This window comes from Euprymna scolopes, chromosome 15 (genome assembly GCF_053919585.1).
Source record: "Euprymna scolopes isolate OS-2025 chromosome 15, ASM5391958v1, whole genome shotgun sequence".
Classification (NCBI taxonomy): domain Eukaryota; kingdom Metazoa; phylum Mollusca; class Cephalopoda; order Sepiida; family Sepiolidae; genus Euprymna; species Euprymna scolopes.
The window spans coordinates 31,902,716-31,923,461 of NC_136496.1; the positions used below are offsets into that span (position 1 = coordinate 31,902,716).

General features: G+C 33.8%; 1 protein-coding gene and 1 long non-coding RNA gene across 15 annotated transcripts in view; one reads left to right on the forward strand and one right to left on the reverse strand.

Annotated features, from left to right (window-relative positions):
• The window catches only part of LOC145293758 (forkhead box protein P1-like), a 971,902-nt gene extending 963,725 nt beyond the window's left edge, over nucleotides 1–8,177 (forward strand). For all 14 annotated transcript variants that reach the window (XM_080140253.1, XM_080140252.1, XM_080140255.1 and 11 more), the window contains 2 exons: nucleotides 3,329–3,462; nucleotides 7,100–8,177. In XM_080140253.1, coding sequence (XP_079996379.1) covers nucleotides 3,329–3,462; nucleotides 7,100–7,649 — 684 coding nt within the window. In that variant the 3' untranslated portion in view covers nucleotides 7,650–8,177. The remainder of the gene's footprint in view (nucleotides 1–3,328; nucleotides 3,463–7,099) is intronic.
• The window catches only part of LOC145293764 (uncharacterized), a 210,240-nt gene that overhangs the window by 164,390 nt on the left and 25,104 nt on the right, over nucleotides 1–20,746 (reverse strand). The window lies entirely within an intron of this gene.

Below are 20,746 nucleotides of genomic sequence, written 5' to 3' on the forward strand. Positions count from 1 at the left end.
GTATAAAGACAATAAAATTGTGATGTTATAAATCCCCCCCCCTGAAAAAGTGTTATGAATTTTAAAAGGAGAAAAAAACTATAAACAAAACGAGGAAACAAGTTGATCATCAGGAAAAAGGTTATAAGAAGTGAGATTAGCAGAAAGACAATGAGGAGTTATTCACCAAGGAAGAGAAATGAAGTTGCAATAGGATTGTTAATCAAGGTGTGGCAGTAATTGGGACAAGGTTCGCTCTAAAAGTAAAGCCTCCTATTTTTCTTAACGTAAAAATTGAAGAGCTATGAAGACGGGAGTAATATTATCTACAACAAGAGACCTTTTGTGTTCCAGAATTTATTTTTCTACATCACAAATCTCAATGCACTTTTGCAAGGAATTCAATGATACATCTCTGCTTCTAATGCACGCCCATGACAGGGGTTGCTCTCTTGGTGTCTCACACAGTCAATATCCATGCTTTTCAGTCTACGATGTATACACACTGACAGCGAATAAAACAACACAGCTGATCTATAAATTTTTTTTCCTTTTTCTTTTCATTTAAAAGAGATGAAACTTTCCGGTGATGAATGCATAAGTTCAGTCGTCATGATAATACAATTTCAATTTGTAATCCACTCTGATCCATTTGGGCGGAATAGAAAGTAAGAGCAATACTTTTGGAACACCCCTCGTATTTAGAAAGAGACTGAAGTCATAGTCAGGCAGGAATAGATTGCACCGAGAAGAAAATCACTGTAGACCAACGCAACCAGACGACTAGTGAGAGACAACATAAGATAAGAAATTATGGGGGATTGGGTTCAATAAAAAATCCATGAATGGATGGATGAAAACAATGGATTAATAGACTCAATTACAAGTCATGGATCAATGGATACGACATGAAAAATCTATAGGTTAACAGATCCAATATAAAATAGGAAACCATAGGTGATTGATTCATAAAAATCCGTAGATGCATCACATTTAAAAAAATATCCATAGAGGGATCACATTTAAAAAAAAATATCCGTAGATGGATCACATTAAAAAAAATATCCGTAGATGGATCACATTTAAAAATAAAAATATCCGTAGATGGATCACATTTAAAAATAAAAATATCCGTAGATGGATCACATTTAAAAATAAAAATATCCATAGATGGATCACATTAAAAAAATATCCATAGATGGATCACATAAAAAAAATATCCATAGATGGATCACATAAAAAAATATATCCATAGATGGATCATATTAAAAAAAATATATCCGTAGATGGATCACATTTAAAAAAATATCCGTAGATGGATCACATTTAAAAAATATCCGTAGATGGATCACATTTAAAAAAATATCCGTAGAGAGATAAAAAAAATAATATCCATAGATGGGTCAAAGAAAAAAATTTGGATGGATCAAATAAAAAAATCCATGCAGCAATAGATCCAATTAAAGAAAACCATGTGTGAATAGGTCGAATCTAAATTATCCATAGATAAATAGATCCAATCCCCCAAAATAAACCATATGTGGATGGATCACAGGTCAGTACATGTACATGTTGTCTTGCAATTGCCCAACAGAGTTCATCTCTTAAAAGTAAAGGATATATATTTATGAGGTATTACTCCTTTCTGTATGGGGGAATGATGGTGGAAGGAAAAATCAACTAAGTATTATGAAAATAGACCCATCCCCCCAAAAAAAAATCAGTATCGCAGATGCTTATTAAAATTACGTTTTTCTGCAAACGATGATTGTGTAGTGATTCAAGTAATTCCCATGAATGCTAAAAAGCAAATGGCTTCAATTACTTACTCCCTTTTTTTTCTCTGCTTCGTTTGGATTCACCGTCTTCCTCACTCCCTGAAGCAAGAAAGTTTTTACAGGAATGTATTAACTCAAAGTATTTCCAACCAATGAAAATCGTCCCAAACCCCAAAAGTAACACATCTATGTGAAAATAGTAAGCCAACAGAAAGTTAGCAACTCCTATAAAACACAACATTTACACTCGAATCCATATTAAATATTGATGTGGTTTGTGGCTATACTCAAGGACACCATCATCTAAAATACAAGGGACCATACCACAATTGCATCATTTTTTTTTTTAAACCAGTGAGGTAAATCACTACCGTTTTTCATTGCTTTCTCTAGAAAGAACTTTGCGGATATTGCTGGATATTTGGCAGGTGATTCTGGGAAGAGAGGCATTCGATGGGTTGCACACATGCAGGTCAATTCCATGTAAGGAATGCAAGACTTTCCACCATTGTCTATTGGAATGCATAATTTGATCCAGACTATGTGAGAGGATATCGGTTAAAGAAGATATTAAGCAATAGACAATGGGAAATTCTAAACATTCCAGGGCAAAAGAATTTTATATAAATCGACACAAACAAAAAGCGAGCAAGTTGCTCACAAAGACAGAACAAGCCGACACATTTTTTTCACTGGCCAACATCCACACCACTGCCACGTGCATTCACTGATGTCAAACACCCGTGATAACTTAATCCAAAACTGTTGTCAGTGTAAAATGAAACAAAACTTAATTTATAGATCAGCTGTGTTGTGTTTTATTCGCTGTCAGTGTATATACATCGTAGACTGTAAAGCACATTTGAATGACTGGCTGCAGCGAATACATAATACATGTTTAATAATTGCCTTCAATTGCTTATTCTCTTTCTCTATATTCACTATCTTCATCTCTCCAGAAAGCATAAGTTTTTACAGGAATGTGTTAACTCCAAGTTTTTTCAACCATTAAAAATCGTTCCCAACCTCCAAAAGTGACACATCTATGTGAAAATAGTAAGTCAACAGACAGTTAGAAACTCTTATAAAACAAAATTTACACCCCAATTCATAATAAATGGAGGTGTGGTTCGTAGCAATACTGCAAGACCCCATACGAGGGACCACACCACAATTGCATAATGTTTTTTAAACCAGTGAGGTAAATCATTACTGGTTTTCATCGCCTTTTCCAGAAAGTGGTTTGCAAATATGCGTTTAATAATTGTCCTTGTTTCTACTCTTCAGACAAGCCGATTGATATTTTAACCAACAATATAAGTGTATAAATGATTGCAGTAATCCAATAGGATTTGAACTTTTTATAACCGGTTTTATAGACTGAAATTGTAAATAAAACAATATTTTTTATAGATCAGCTGTGTTGTGTTTTATGCACTGTCGATGTGTATACATCGTAGACCAGTGACAAAAAAGATTTAGCAGTTATACAGACTGAAAAAGCATATTTGAATGAGCAACCACAGCGAATACATGTTTAATAATTGTCCTTGTTTTTATTCTTTAAACAGGCCGCCTTGGGAGATAACAATTTATCCCTAATAGCCAACGGTCAGTTGCCGTCTGGACATCTGGATGGTGTCGAGGATTTATCCATGAAGACTCACGCTAGCCACTTAGAAAACCTCAGCACAGAACCAATCAGGTAAGAAGGCGTATACATTTAAAAATGATTTGTTCTTGACAGGTAAGAATTTATTTGGTTTGTTTTGGTTGACATATTCCTCAGCTTCGTATTCTCCGAGTGTTTTGTAATGCGATCATCTGAACTTTATATTTATAGTCAAAGATTTGTGTTTAACTACAAAGTTCCAGACTAGCAGTTGACAGAGACGATATCTGGTTTGAAAAACCCCAAGTATCGTTAATAAAATTCATCATCCTTTCTGCAACCCAACCACATATGTTCACAGGGTTTCAGTCATGACTGTTCAACTGAAATAATCTTGAATCGGCTCTACACTCACCGGACGGTATCTCACAGATTTTTATCTACAAAGTTATCTATCAGGACAATTCACAGATTATTCTCCAGCTGAAGGGGATCATGACAGCTGAAATAAAGTGGCAAGAAAAATTGTGTGTTAGAGATATTGACAGTGTTTCTCATCATGTCCTGGGGTACTTATTGAACAGCCATAAAAAAACAAGACTTAGATATTTATCAATGAAACTGAAAGTGACAAGTCAGACATAGAATGAAGTTCATCTATATCATGTACATCTATACCATATCTAGATATAAATATATATATGACTGCTTCATTTAATCACATAAATTAATATACGAAGATATAATGTTATGCATAAATATTCAGCATTTACTTCAATAGTACTCAATACGTAAGTAGAGCTAGGTAGTAGGTTATGAAAATATATATGGCAATTAAGCTACATAGAATATTCCGCATTTCATTCTTGTGAGAATTTGTCAGGCTTATGTTATGAAACGCAGAATATTCTGTATAGCTTCACTGCCATATATATTTTCATAACTTAATATATATATATAAAATATTATTGTATAGTATTTTATATATATATATATAAAAGTGAGAATGTGAGTGAGGACACTTCTAAACCTACATACTCAACGTGTTTTTAATCTACAGACTTGAAATTTAGTATATAGAATATTCCGACATATGGAAAACTTTAATCCGTTTTCATCTGGAAAAAAGGGCTGCTAACGCGGTCAAAATTGAAAAATTGGTATGTAGCAGGCCACCGAATTTTTATCTGTTTGTCAACTGTTTCATGACTGTGCATGCGCGGTCATGAAATATGAAAGCTTCGTCTTTAACATAAGTACGAGTTGGTTTAAAAACACAATTTAAAAATAATGTCAAGCTGGTGTAATGGTTATCATATGACTGTCTTCAGATTTTGTTTTGGATCTTGGCTAGAGTATTTTTTCCTTTCAAGAATACTCGCATACATATGTATCAATTTTTTTTTTCATTTTTTTAAAAAGTAATTTAACATTACGTTTAAAAAATGTGGTATTTCTGTTTATAATAAGAATTCTGCATTAAGTAAGATATATTTCTGTGTATTTTACGACCAGGCAACACTGCAAAGTTTGCTAGTATATAAATAAAAATAACCTTGGCTGTCTGTGTGTGAGGAACAATCTCTACCAGACTACTCTGTCAATTGTTAGTCTACAAACTTGAATGGGGGATTTGGACCTGCGGAACAAATTTGATTTGTTTTATTTAGCTGGAAAAAATAGCTGCTAAGTGATGAAAATTGAAAAAAAAATATTCCTGAATGGGCTTCACTCACTGGAATGTATCTCCCAAATTTTTATCGGCAAAGTTATCTATCAGAAACTTGATATATAGGAGATTTGGAGCAAATTTGATTTAGTTTTTAGCCCCAAAATATAGCTGCTAAGCGGTCAAAATTGAAAAAAATAAAACTGAATTTGGCAGATGTAAATTGACTTAAAGCGCTCTTCTATGCATGCACACAAACATGCATTTATATCTTGTATGCCATTTTTGCACACACACTGACAAGATCACACGCACACATATATATATGTGTGTGTGTGTGTGTGTGTGTGTGTGCTAGAACGTTTTTATCTTAAATTCTATGCAGAATGTAGAAACTATGCACAAATAGAATTTGGCGTAATAGTGAAACCGAACATATCATCTAATAAGAAACCATGAATATTTATTTAAGTTTCATGTAATCGCTTGCATATCTACGGGTATGTTAAGTTCGTTTTAATAATTTAAAAAAAAGAAAATGTAGGCTTTTAATATCAATGACAGAGCGTGAAAAAGAACCTGAATTTTATAGATATATTAATATGAAGAGTTCAAGTGCAGAACGCAATAAACACCTTTTCCAAACTTATAAAGCTATTGATATAAACATTATTGCCCTTTCACATAATATGAAAGTCTAGATTTAACCCTTTATGGCCTGGTTGAACTAATTCATTCGGTCATAAATAAATGAATATAACGGCATAAATAAAGTAGGAATTCATTCAAACACGCCTGGTACGCCTTCAGTATCTAGGTAGATGCCAGATACCTTCAGATTGCAAATGTCCATTGCTTATATTTAGTATGTCGCCATCTAAAATTAATTTTTTTTTAATCATCTACATCATAAATTAAGTCATAAAGGGTTAATATATTCGTCCTTTTATTGTTCATCTCAATTTAGACAAACTAGATTTATTGTGTTTTTTTTTTTGTTTTTTTTTACACTGGAATCACCACTTATCAAGGCCCGAAGGCCATCGAGGATAAGGGTCAATGGGTGTACATTAGTCAATGTGGTTATAACGTAGTAAACATAAGTAGTGGGAATTTTGTAAATTGGATTACTTTGGGAGGGGCGGTTCATCAAGAACTTGTTTACGTTCGACTTGAAGACAATCAGATTGTAGTCAGCTGGAAAGCCGGCAATCGGAAGAGAGTTCCACAGGAGTGCAGTTCTAAGAAAGATTTGTTCATGGAATCTACCTTCAGGTTTAGGCACAGATAAAGGGTGTAGGAAATTATTGATAGTGGTTTTGGCTAGACGAGTGTTTTTTGTGAAAGTTTGGTGAGGGGGGGACCATAGATTGAAGCTCAGATAAGCACTTTTCAAACTAATATATATATATATATATATATATATATATATATATATATATATACAGGGTGTCCGTAGAGTTACTATACAGTCTTATTGTTTTATTGTATTATATTTGTATTAATAGTTAACCTTGATCGTGACTTGTGCACCAAAGTTTGTCAGAGTGTGGTGTTTCTTTTTATTTCTTTTGTTACAAATAAATATTTTAATACAATATCTTACTGTACTGTTAATATATTACAGGGTGTCTGTATAGTAACTTTACGGACACCCTGTATATAAAATATATTTATAGCAATTAATCTACACAAAAGTGTCCATTTTTAATGCTGTAGAGAATCGTCATGCTAAGCGTAAGGTAATCATTTACTGTTTGCGTATATAAATATGATGTTACGTCTAGCTAGCTAACTAATCAAATACATTGTTACTCCTTTCCATGGATTAATGCTTTCGTTAGCCAATGGCTGAGCTTCTCTCAAGTGAAGATCCGGCTGACTATTAGCATATTTTTTGTTTTTGTATAGGTAAGGCGTACTTCTTTTTGTGAATGTGTCGAGTTTACAAATGATCATATTTGAACACATGCGATTGAAACCGCCTCTTTCCCATTCAATAAAATCATCTTTTCTATTTTTAATTTTTTTATAATTTGTCTTTTTTTTTTTTTATTGCAGTGAGGAGGAATTGCTTCTAAGCATCAAACAGGAACCTCCCTGTGAAACCGACCACATGACAAGTTCACATTCGATATTACGTCCATCCGAGCTACCGATGATGGGTTCATCGACAGGAGAAGCTTCCCTGATGAACTCCGATACTACTGCTATGATGGGAGGCAACTCTGACGCACTGATGCTCAGGCAAAACCAGAACGATTCATCTTACTTGTGTTCCACGACGGACATGCCGTCATCAGTTCGTTCGGTTGATACACCAACGACAATATGTCCGACCTCAGACTCCGCCTTGATGTGTCCGAACAATGATACGTCGATGATGGTAGAGTCTTCGGATATCTACCCAACGTCGGAGACATCGGGCACGAATGATGCCATGAATGATAATGAGAACTGTGCCGTAGATTTCTCTATGGTGGTTGAGGAGGAACCGGCCACGCCGCCGCCGCCGCCGCCACCTTCGATGGTGCCAACAGACAGGATGGAGTCAAATCATGGGGTTACATCAACTCCGTCAGAATTAGTATCACATTCCTCTGATGTGTAAAAAACAGTTTTTAGTTCCTGGAGACAATCAGGATAATTTTTTTTTTTTTTTATTTTATACTTAAAGGGAAAGTAAAAAAAAAAAAAAAAAAAAAAAAAAAATGGAAATTATCAGAGGAATGAAAAAAAAATTTTTTTTTTTTTTTTTTAATTACAAGTGAGGCAGAAAGAAAATATAGTAATTGGTCAGAAAGCAACCAGGAGAAAAAAAAAAATATTACACATAACACATACATACACATAACACATACATGCACAACACACACACATATCAGTCTACTTTCAGAAAAAATGACTAAAATTAGTTTCTGTAATGGAGTGGGTTTCTTTGTTGTTAGTCCTGTGGACTAAAGTCAATTTAGAAACTAAATTACAATATAAAAATATGCAACAAACCTACAGTCATGATAAAAAGTGTAATGAATTTCAAAAACTGACCAAAAAAATAACGAAAGGTATAAAATGTCTCGTATATATATATATATATATATATATATATATATATATATATATATATATATATATACACGAAATGAAACATCTTGAAAGTAGATACTTTGTATTTCACGAGCAGTACCAATTTATGTAATAATAAATTGAGTTTTATTATTAAGCTCTATCTGAAAAATACTGAGCACTACAAATGTATTCTGTATTGATTTAGTATAGTTTCTGAACAATCACACATATGTATGTGTGTGTGGATCCCATACTGGCACTAAATACTAGTTAAATCATTGTTAATAAAATTCAATCCTTTCTGGCATAAATAAACTTAGTAAATAAAAATGGTGCAAATAACGCCAGCCTTTTTCTTGTCCACCAAGTTTCAGTGATTAATGTCAAGCGATCTTTGCTATATCACCATTCAATTATATGTGGGAGGACTTTGCTAATCATCTCATCAGTGGTGTGATCTTGAATGGCTTTACATTCACCGAACTTTGACCCCCCCCCTTCCCCAGATTTTTATCCGTGACATATTATATAGAAACTGATGTCTATAAAAGCAATCTGTAAAATCTTCAACTTTCCAGGGTTGTGCCAAGAGACGAGTGTGTCAGATTTACCGACAATTTTTAGATGTTGTCTTCGAGTGTGCTTATAATTAAATGCCGATAATACAAAGACTGTTGGGAATTTATAATTGAAACTTGGACAAGTAAGGCATGAATAACTTTATTTGCACCAAATATAGTTTGATTGCAAAAAGGGTAGTGAATTTTATTTAATTCCGTGGATGTCTTTTTGGAGGGAAGGAAGATCAAGGCATATAGATTTTTTTTGTCATTTATTCATTATATGCTCTGTTATTGCATTGAGCTTAAGTAAGGATCAGTATATATAGAAAGGGAAATATAAGTGAATAAAAAATATTTCCACAGATTATATATATATATATATATATATATATATATATATAAAATTTTAGTCATTCAATGAATTTAAAAAAATTATTACATGAATTGTTGGAGTTTCAGATCAAAGACTTATTATTCTATGTAAGACAAAGAATACAATAGAAATATTTTAACTCCTAAAATCTTTCTAATGTATTCTTTGTCTTACATAGAATAATAAAAATCTTTGATCTGAAACTCCAACATTTCACGTCATAATTTTTTTCAATTCATCGAATGACTAAAATTTGATTTATTTGCTCTATCTTGTACATCGAGCAATTGTTATTTAGGTCGGATAATACTTATCGAATATTATTGCCAGTAATATCTTGTAAGTCTTATAATCACAGGTTCCCATACCAGCTGATTGATTGATAATTTTATTCTGAAGTGTGTGTATATATATATATATATATATATATATATATATATATATATATATATATATATATATATATATTGTTTACAGAAAGTGATAGATGAGTCATTGTTACCGTCGGTTTCAAACCCAATATTTAGGGACCATTTTAGATACCCATATCAAGCTCTCTTTAGCCAATACTCAAGATGAGATGAGTATTGGCTGAAGAGAGTTTCATATAGGTATCTAAAACGGTCCCTAAATATCGGGTTTGAAACCGACGGTAACAATGACTCATCTATCACTTTCTGTAAACAAAACAAATAATATGCTTTATTTTTGGATTTTCCTTATAACTGAGCACTCTGCTGGATTTCTTTTTCAAAAAAAAATATAATAACTAATATATATATATATAATAACTAATATATATATATATATATATATATATATATATATATATATATATATATATATATATATATATATATACACGAAATACTGAAGAATACAGGTTGTATAATGCTGTAAACATACTCTAAATAAATATTAGTATCACTATTTATAAGACGATCCAAGGCAGATAAAGATAGCTCAATTAAATTATGTAGAAATATAAAATAATTGTTTGATAAAGGAATACAGATAATTAATAACCTCTACTCCTTTGTCAAACAATAAAATTTGTTGCTCTTATACATAATTCTTCTCAGATTTTACATTATACGTATGTAATGCATACTATGAAATTCAAGGTCCCCTAAAAGATTTAAAAGAAATACTCAAAAAGGCCTAAAATAAAAAAATTAAAAAATATTTTCTGGAAAATAAAAAAATAAAATAAATAAAATACATTAACGTGCTCAGTGACAAAAAGCAAGAGCTAAAATGTATTATGAAATTACCCAATTTGTTTAATCATAAAAGAAACCATCGGTTTCATGCAGTCAACAAATGACTAATGTGATGTTCAGTGTCATGTCCAATCACACTCAAAGTGATGGAAACTGTATAATTTCGTAATTATTTATATATATATATATATATATATATATATATATATATATATATATATATATATATATATATATATATATATATATATTCGTTTACTTTTAGTAGAAATAATTCCAACGGACTGTTCGATTATTTAATAAGAGCATAATATTTATAATATTACAGACGTTCAGATCAAAATGGTACCTTGGGTCTCAAGCTGGTAGAGTGGACCTAGATGAAAAAATACTTGTATTCACTAGCTTTCTTCAGTCATAATTGATCAAATATAACTAAAAGAAACCCAGCAAGCAGTTTATAATTAAAACTAAAAGAAAAACTTTTTGCATGGGCTCACCCTCCCAGCTTGAAATCTAAGGTGGCATGTTGATCTGAACTTTGGTAATATATATATATATATATATATATATATATATATATATAGCACTTTTAATGCAAAGTATTTATAAAATGTTTCATACGATAAAATTTCACATATTTATAGTCCGCACACACACACACATATATATATATATATATATATATATATATATATATATATATACATGCATACATACACAACAAAAAAGAAAAAAAAAGGTACACAATTAAACACAGGAATAAATCCAAACAAGAGATTTACCTTTTATTCTGAGCAATCATTTTCAGAAAAATGATCAGAAGAAAACTGGTAAATTTCGATTTTGTTATTTCTTCTGGTGTATGATTATTTTTCCTTTTGTCTTTTTCATAAATCCTGTTCCCACATTTCATATAATGGTGTATATCGTGTACTATATATATATATATATGGGACATTTTTATCCAATGAAAGAGGAGTGAGTGAAAGAAATTAGTAACTAATTTACTTGTAGGAATTATTTACAGACATTTTGCATTTGGTTGCAAATCCAAATCATTTTTAAAGGGCAATAACGTAGAAAAAAAAAATTAAATAAAAAAAAAAAAATTAAATAAAAAAAAAAATGACACGGACATAAAAAGTTAAAAAAACAATAAAAACGAGACATTTTTCTATTGCCCATGATGTCAGAGAAGACGTCCATCAGTTTTCACATTTTTTTTTTTTTTTAGTTTCTCTCGTAAATAAACATTTCCGTTCCTTCGAAATACCAGCTTTAGATGGACAGTGCAATACGATTTGCAATATGAGTGAAAGAAAAAAAAAAAATTGGTAGTCGAACGTGTGGCAATGAAGGGTGCATGTTTAGCTGGTCAGTCGTCATCATTTAGCATACCTCCTTACTCCTCCTGTCAAAGTGTTGTTGACAGAGGAGGACATCATTTAACAAAACAACCATTTATAAAAAAAAAAGAAATAAAAGATTTCAAAAGAAAAAAAAAAAAGGTTATTAGTTATCAGGTTCATTTTCATTTTATTTTCACTTACCAAATAATTGTTTCCGAAATGTGATGTAATTTGTGTGGAAGTGAAGAATGCAAGTTTGTAGGTTTTTGCTTGCCGGCAGTCGATAGGCGACATGTGGCACATGTCTAGTGTAAGTTGGAGAGGAGTTACACCAATGTAATGCAATTCCGGGAGACAATAGCAAACATCACAGTTCCATCAGAACTACCCTCTTTTTTTATGAGGCATGTTACAGGTATCAGAGGTTGACCTGATTTTTCATTGTTCGTGCAATGTTTGGCATAGGAGTACCAGCAATTTATGATTGGGTTTGAAATTAATTCTCTGGAAAACAGTTGCGACCCATCGGCTAAAAAAAAAGTCATTGCAACTCTAGGCCCTCCAATAAAGGTTACTGTGACTTAAGGACTCTCCAAAATGTCTATTGTGACCCAAAGATCCTCGAAAAGAAAGCTGTTGTGATCCAAAACCTCAAAATATTAAAAGGCTGTTGCGCCCCAATGCTTCAAGAAATAAAAAGGCCGTGGCGGCCCAAAGCTTCAAGAAATAAAAAGGCCGTGGCGGCCTAATGCTTCAAGAAATAAAAAGGCCGTGACGGCCCAAAGCTTCAAGAAATAAAAAGGCCGTGGCGGCCCAATGCTTCAAGAAATAAAAAGGCCGTGGCGGCCCAAAGCTTCAAGAAATAAAAAGGCAGTGGTGACCCAAAGCCTCAAGAAATAAAAAGGCCATGGCAGCCCAAGGCCTCAACAAACAAAAAGGCTGTTACAGTCCCAGGCCCCAACAAACAAAAAGGCCGTTGCAGCCCAAGGCCTCAAGAAATAAAAACGGCCATGCAAACCAAATCCTTAGAAAATAAAAAGATCATTGCAAACCAATGCTTGAAGAAATAAAAAAGCTGTGGCGAGACAAGCTTTCAAGTAAAAAGAGCATTGCGATCTAAACGCCCTAAAAGTTTTTGAGACAAGGGCTCTCCAAAATGTCTATCATGATTCAGTGCCCCCCCCCCAAAAAAAAGAAAAGAAAGCTATTGCGACTCCAGGAAAAAATAAAAAGGCCGTTACGACCCAGGGCCACCAAAAAGCTGTTGCGAATCAAGGCTTATAAAAGCTATTGCTATATGAGGTGAGAACTCCCTCCAGATTCAAAGTTTTTAGTGTCAGGTAAGTGAGGAATGAAAGTGCGACTGAACGTTCATTATGGGTATCTTGTTGGCAGGTAACCAAAGAGAGGTGAACAGTAAAGAGGTGTGGAAGGAAAAACATTTGAAAGAAAACATTAAAAAAAAAAAAAAAATAAATAAATAAATAAAAAAATGTAGTTTAAAATTTCCAAAAAATGAGGAGGGAGCGTTTCTAGTAAGAACACAGCCTCTTCAGTTTTTTTTCCATGACGATGGGATGCAAGGCACACATTTGGGGGGTGGGATGAATTCAGAAAAATAAAAGCTAATAAAAAGTATGGAACGAACTTAAATGTGGAAAAAAAAAAAATCCTTGCAAACAATGGACAAACAATAAAACAAACGTTTCGTTTATACAGATGAACTTTACAAACTATAGTGAAGTGTATTATGGATAAAGTCCATCTAAAAATAATAATAAAAAAAGACAGTCTATCAGTCTGGAGAATTTAATATATTAGAAAAAAAAAAGTGTTTTTTTTTTTATGTGACTCGAGTTCCGCCATGAAAATAAAAAGTGGACATTTCATGTTTCCCTTAAAAATGTGAATAATAAAAAAAAAAAAAATTAAGAGGGAGAAAAAAAAACTATAAAAAAAAAAAATTAGATAATTTCATGTTATTTTTTAATTTTTAATAACAATTATATTAAAAAAATTTGAGCAAACAAAATTAATTTTCTTACATTATATTTATAGTTACATTTCAAGAAAAAAAAACAAAGGAATTCTTTTGTTTGTATTTTTATTTATTGTGTTTGTTTGTTTTTCTTAATTTTCTTTTCTAGTAAGGCACAATGGATACAGTGCTAAGTAATAGTGAGTTCTAAGTGACAGTTTTCTGAACGTTATGTGTCCAATCCTTAGTACAGGCGATATTAAGAATATAATTAAAAAATTATTCAAGACTTCTGTCATGGCTGACAGAATGAGAACAGTCTACCATTCTATGTGCAGTGTGAAATTCCATGTGGATTCTCGAGTTCGATAAAACAGTCTTGTGGCAGATGAGAGATTACATCAACCGAAACAGTAATGCAAATTGATTCTGATCTAAAAAAAAAAAAAAAAAAAAAAAAAATTCCAAAACGGTATTGTTATTGCTGTGTATTATTTTAATATAGAAATAAAGAGACTTACTAATTTGCCATCTAGTTTACATATGCGTTCATAGTTTGGACAGACACACATATGAAAATTAAATGACCATGGTGAAAAAAAACAAAAAAAACAAAAAACAAAAAAAGAACGAATCACTCTTTCTCGAAATGCTAACTAAAACAGTAAGATATTTTAAACGTAAACGTAACATGCGGCCACAGACGAGATTGAACTCACTACACGAGTTTGGGGTGTAATTCAAATATTGTTGGTAGATGAATGCTTGATGCTTCACCAGGACTATCAAGAGTATTTTTATCATGACGCCATCACTAGATGAATTGCTTACCACGACTTAAGAGAGGCCCATCTACCCTCGAGTGAACGATAGACTGCGCCAGATTCTCAACCTGATATTTTTCCTTGCGGTATATACAGTGCCTCGCCTTCTCAAATGGTCACCCATCTGGTACTGGCCGGGTTCAGCGTTCCTTAACTTCGGTGATCTGGCGAGAACCGGTGTGTAAACGTGATTCTGCCGTAAATACATTTTAAAGAGAACAGTCTCAGGCGTAAGAAAGTATTTTGAACAATATCTAGGAAGACGGACTTTGGGAAATTAACCAGCCAGAACAAGGTTGAGAAAATTCAAAAACACACATTTGAGGGGTAAAAGAAAGACCTAGATGGCTAAGAGAGAGAGAGAGAGAGAGAGAGAGATTTTAAACAAATCCCTCTCTCTCTCTCTTAGCCATGTATCTCTGTTAATCAGTGCGAATGAGAGTCATTGAAACTGAATTTTCTTTTAAAAAACATAACTCAATCATAGAACTAAAGCATATTTTAGCATGTATTTTGTGTCCTTAAATGTTGATATGGAAATCACTTGAAACAAGGCATGAAGCCATTTAATGTAAGAAACTACCAAGGGCGAAAGCTGATTATTGCAAAGACAGGAGATGCCTATAGACCTTAGTTGGAAAAGACAAAGGTCCTTGGAAAGGAACTGGAATAGGAAACTATATTACAATTAGGTATTAAAACAGCGAATTAATGGAGACCACTAGACCAACGAGTCAACCGAGCTGGAACAAAGGAAACAGATCAGACAATTCTAAATAAGAAATGCCATAATACAATTCTGAATTTTTGAGATAAGATGTGAATGCTTGTGTTATGTTGATTAATCGGACTATTATTCTCACCTTGGGTGTTATTAGCACAACGTTTCGGTCGCTGCAACCTGCGACCTTCTTCGGGTGTTGAAAACATGCTACTTTTTTTTTCTCTCTCTCTACTAAACAAAAGAGGGTTGGCTCTGTATTACAAGAATTCGAACCGCGGGTTTGAGAGTGGGTCCTTGACAGTGGCGTACCTATGTAAAATGGCGCCCATGGCAAAGTTTGAATGTGCGCCCCTTCTTAATAATTTATACCTTAGATATACCTAACTCCTAATTTTAATTTTTGTCAAGCAATTTTTGCGCCCATGGCATGGGCCATGCCTGCCATACCCTAGATACGCCACTGGTCCTTGATCATAAAGACCCATGGACCCATCCTCAAACCCACAGTTCGAATTCTTGTAATGCAGAGCTAACCCTCTTTTGCTTAGTAGAAAAAAACCCGGTTTTCAACACCCGGAGAAGGTCGCGGGTTGCAGCGATTGAAATGTACTAATAACACCCAAGATGAAAATAACAGTCCGATTAATCAACATAAAAAAAATGCCATAATAGTATTTAAAAAAAAAGACTGAGACTAGCAACATCATGTCTGTGAGAAAGAGGGTGTTTAGTTCTCTACCTTTGTAGTGGGGCAGATTGTCGAAACAATCTTTGACTTAATGCTTGTATCACTAAGTGAAAGATTCTTATGGAATATTGAGATAACCTGCCTCACTACTGCAAGAACTGACATCATAGTCGGAAAGTGGATTGAAAAGTCAGGACCCCTAAAAATAGGCATTCTGACCTGGAAAATGGGCCTGGGCAGCCCCATCAGCATTCCTCGGTAAGGACGTCTAAGAAAGGGTGGGGTTAATCTATATTCCTATAACTTTTTTTTTGTGTATTGATATTCACATTAAAAACCCTTTTTCTATTTATTTCAAAAGAAAATACAACTTTGTTATATATGGGTCGTTTAATTGCATTCATCTGCAAAATATCTCGTTAATTTGCATGTTCTGTTAAACATTCATTTTAATTAATTTCCTTTTTAGCATACCTCCTTACTCCAATTAGTTTTTTTTTGTTTTCTTATGGGATGACCATCTTTAGTTAACTATTACGTGTAATCATATTCATGCAGATATTCTACATGATTTATACTTGCATAATATTTGCGCAAAAAGGTCATAGTAAACACAAACCTCTTTCTCTATATATTTATGTATGCATATATATATATATATATATATATATATATATATATTTGTTTAAAAAATTTTGCCTAACAAATTCCTGTCAGTTTTTGGTCTACAGACATGAAACTTAATATATAGGGTATTCAAACTCATGCTAAACTTTATATTTGTGTTTTACTATGGGAAAATCTGTGCTAAAGTGTACAAATTAAAAAAAAATACATTTGCCAAGTGATGGTCGAACGACAGCATTATGAATATGCATGTGTAACGGAATATCTATTAGTTCAGGTTTTAATTTTTAGCCTTGCAGTAAACAGGTCTTCATAGTATAGTCATTAATGTCAAAGAAAAAAATAAATTGTAAGCTCAGCGTTTTGCTTCCAATTCTCATTGGTGGCGCAGGGGTCATCTTTTTTTTCTTTTTAACTTTTTAAATAACTAGCATTTTACGTTGCCCGGGTGTTTGGAGGTGTATGTTGAGCAAAAAAAAAAAAAAAAAAAAGAAACGGTCAATTTTAACTTTGACCCCTATTATGACCCTTAACATTTATTGTTTGGGGCTCAAATCAAGTTATTAAGTTAGATCCATGTCCAAGGAACCTATATCTTAAATTTCAAGTGTTTAGACCCAAAATTGTCGGAGGAGTTTGGTCAAATTGTTAAACTTTTACCCCTTAACAATCAAATTTCTGGCCGAAAACCGATCACAAAGATTTTCCCAAATCTCAGCACCCTGTATAGCAAATTTTGGGCCTGTAGATTTAAAATGGACAGAGTTATTGTGTAGGGAAATGTACTCAGACACACACAGACACGTTCACTTTTATAGATATATAGATTACTATATATTGGGTCTAATATAATAAATCTGAAATCTTCATCCTGGGTCCAACTTTCTTCCTGATCTACATTAACGATCTCCCAAATCACATCCTTAGATCATCCATAGACATTTTTGCTGAAGACACTACCATCTATGGCAGCACATCAAAGGCTGCAAACGACCAAATCCTCTCTGATTCTCTCTCCTCTGATCTTGAGCATGTGGTACAATGTGGAAAAAAGTGGCTGATTACTAAAACCAAGATTCTATCTTTCCACCATCAACGTTCTGATCTCTATCTGGCATCAATTGAAATGAATGGCTCTCGTCTTGGGGAGGCTCCATGGTTTGACAAGCTTCTGGGTTTGACCTTTACTTCTGATCTAAAATGGAACACATACATCAAATCTGTTGCCAAGGTTACTGGAAAAATGATGGGATCCTTCTATCGATGTAGTAGATATCTAGCTGCAGATGCAACACTACCTTTACAAAGATGGAGTATTACTGTCACATCTAGGCAGGAGCTGCTAGGAAGACTTATCTTGCCTTGACAGAGTTCAGAATAGACTTCGTAGCCTAGTGGGGGATGCTCTTTTCTCTTCCCTGCAACCTCTATCTCACGTTGCGAGCCTGTCTCTGTTTTGTTATTTTAATGGCAAGTGCTCGTCTGAGCTCCAATCTATGGTCTCCCACCCCTCACTAAACATTCACCAGAAACACTTATTTGGCTGAAAACACTATCAATAATTTCCCCCCCCTCATATGTGTCTAAACCTAAACGTAGATTCCATGAACAAAGATTCTTTCTTAGAATTACACCCCTGTGAAACTGTCTTCCGTTTACCTGATTTCCAGCTGACTAAAATATGACCGTCTTCAAGTCCAATGTAAACAAGAAGTAATCCAATTTTATCAAATTTACACTTCTAGCGATTACTATAATATTGTCCTTTTAACCAATTATTCTCGAGTGATCTCTGGGCCTTGATAAGTGGTGATTTCCTTATAAAGAAAAAAAAAATCTCATATTTAAGCGTATTTTATGACCGGGCAATGCTAGGCGACCTGCTAGTCAAATTACAGAATGTTTCTGCACTTTATCAAGCACCCACACGTGAGATAGAGATTTACTCGCCCAAATATGACAACAGCACTTCATCCATAGTCTGACAGTAGATTGTAGAGGTAGAGAATAGTCTCAGGTGCGAGAAAGTATTTAGAATGATATGTAAATAGAATTTGGTAAAAAAAAAACATCCAGATCATGATTGAGAACGTTCAAGAGCCTCGATATGCGAACACGTTTCCAAAGTAATGCCTTCTATTTTGCATCCATCTGAGTAGATTACAAATTGCATTGTTACGATGATTGACCTTATGCATTCATGATCTGAAAGTTTCATCTCTCTGTTGCAAATATTGACGGTGTGAAACTTTAAGACAGCAACCCCTGCCATGGACGTGCATCAGAAGCGGAGAGGTGTCATTAGATTCCTGGGAAAATTGCACTGAGAATGGTGATGACTATGTAGAAAAACAGATTTTTGAGCACAAAAGATCGCTCGTTTTAATGTTAGCACTCCCGTTTTTGTATCTCTTCAACTTTTTGAGTTAAAAAAAAAAAAAAAAGGTTTTACTTTTGGAACAATCTTCGTAGTTCTTTCTCTCATATCACTTACATAGCCAGCAAAATCAAGTACTCCTGAGTGCACCAATTGAGGAGGAGGTCAGTCTAATGAATAACATCAATATTAAATGAAGAAAAAAAAATTAGGCGCTTGTTCAAAATTCAACCCCTATGAAAAAACAAATAGAAAAATCATGATGTACGTATACGTGATGGGAAAAATATCGTACACCAAAAATCACATAAATTGGTCAAGTAGTTTTATTTTTATAAAGGAAATCATTTTTAAACAAATGTTTTTTTTTTTGAATACCTCCCTGCTGTTAAGAATGGCTTCCTAAAACCTAGCAAATTTGAATTCTTTGGAGTTACCTCCCCTTTTCCATCAGACTGCTTTCAAGATTGTGTTGCAAGAGCGTCGCTTGTAGTTTATATATCTATAAAACTGCGAATGTGTGTGTGTGAGGACAATTCTCAACCTACATATTCAGTGAGTTTTTGATCTACAGACTTGAAATTTGTTATATAGGATATTCAGATATGTGGAAAACTTTTTAACAGTTTTCATCCAGAAAAAAGGGGGCGAAATTGAAAAATTGGTATGTGAGAGTCATCAGATTAACTATCTCACAAATGTGCATACGTGAGTAGTTCACACTACTGATTACTTATGTGAGATGGGTATATATGCTGATGACATCACACTCTATAACAGTCATGATAGGAAAACAAATGAACACATAACTAAAGAAATGGCAAAAACACTAGAGGATGATCTCCAATCTGTAGTGGAATGGGGACAAAAAAGTATGGTCACATTCAATGCTGCCAAGACTAAACTGGTTTCCTTCAATAATTAGAAGAAACCTTCTCTACCACCAATAGCAATGGCCAGTGACTCCCTGTCTGAGAGTACATCTTTCAAACTGCTTGGCCTAACGTTCACAGGAAACATGAGTTGGAACAATTATATTGAAAACATTGCCAGAAGAAGGTAGGCTCTCTCTACCGTGCTAGAAACTACTGACACCTGAAAGTATCCTGTACCTCTATAAGGCCACCATTCGCCCATGTATGGAGTATTGTTGTCACATTTGGGCTGGTGCATCTGCTACTAGTCTCTCGCTCCTAGACAAGGTTCAAAAGAGAATCGCCAATCTGATAGGCATCTAAGCTTCAGCCTCTGTCCCATCGACGAAACGTTGCATCCCTCTGCCTGTTCTACAAGTATTTTAATGTGTGAATGCTCTGACAAACTGCAGACACTTGTGCCCCCACGACGTAGAAATCATTGACAAACCCGACAGGCAGCCAAATCCCACCCCCACATAGAGATCCCTAGATGTAAAAGATCTTTCTACTCCAGTAGTTTCTTCCCCAGAACCACTAGACTCTGGAATTCCATTCCAGGTCCCTACTTCCAACTGTACTAACATGCAGAAGTTCAAGTGTAACGTGAAACGACATCTTGCTACCCAAATCCCAACATAGTGCCCCAGTAGTTGCTGCCCCTGATAGTAGCCCCCTACACCACAGTAGCAATGTGCCTTGTTTGGGGTGAAAATGTAATTAAAAAAAAGAATACAGTAAAGCCCTAGGATACGTTTTTTTTCAAGTTACAATGTCGAATACAATATTTGTCCCATCCCTGATTACGATATTTGTCCTACCTTACGGTGTTATTTACGTTATTTGATTATATATATGTGTGTATTGTATACTGTACTGTATTTTGTTACTAATTTTTAATGCCGTATCACAGTTCTACTGTAAATACACGTTTTAAAGATAGTGTCATGCTGGTCTAATGGTTATCGTACTCGACTCCCTGCCTTTAGGTTTTGA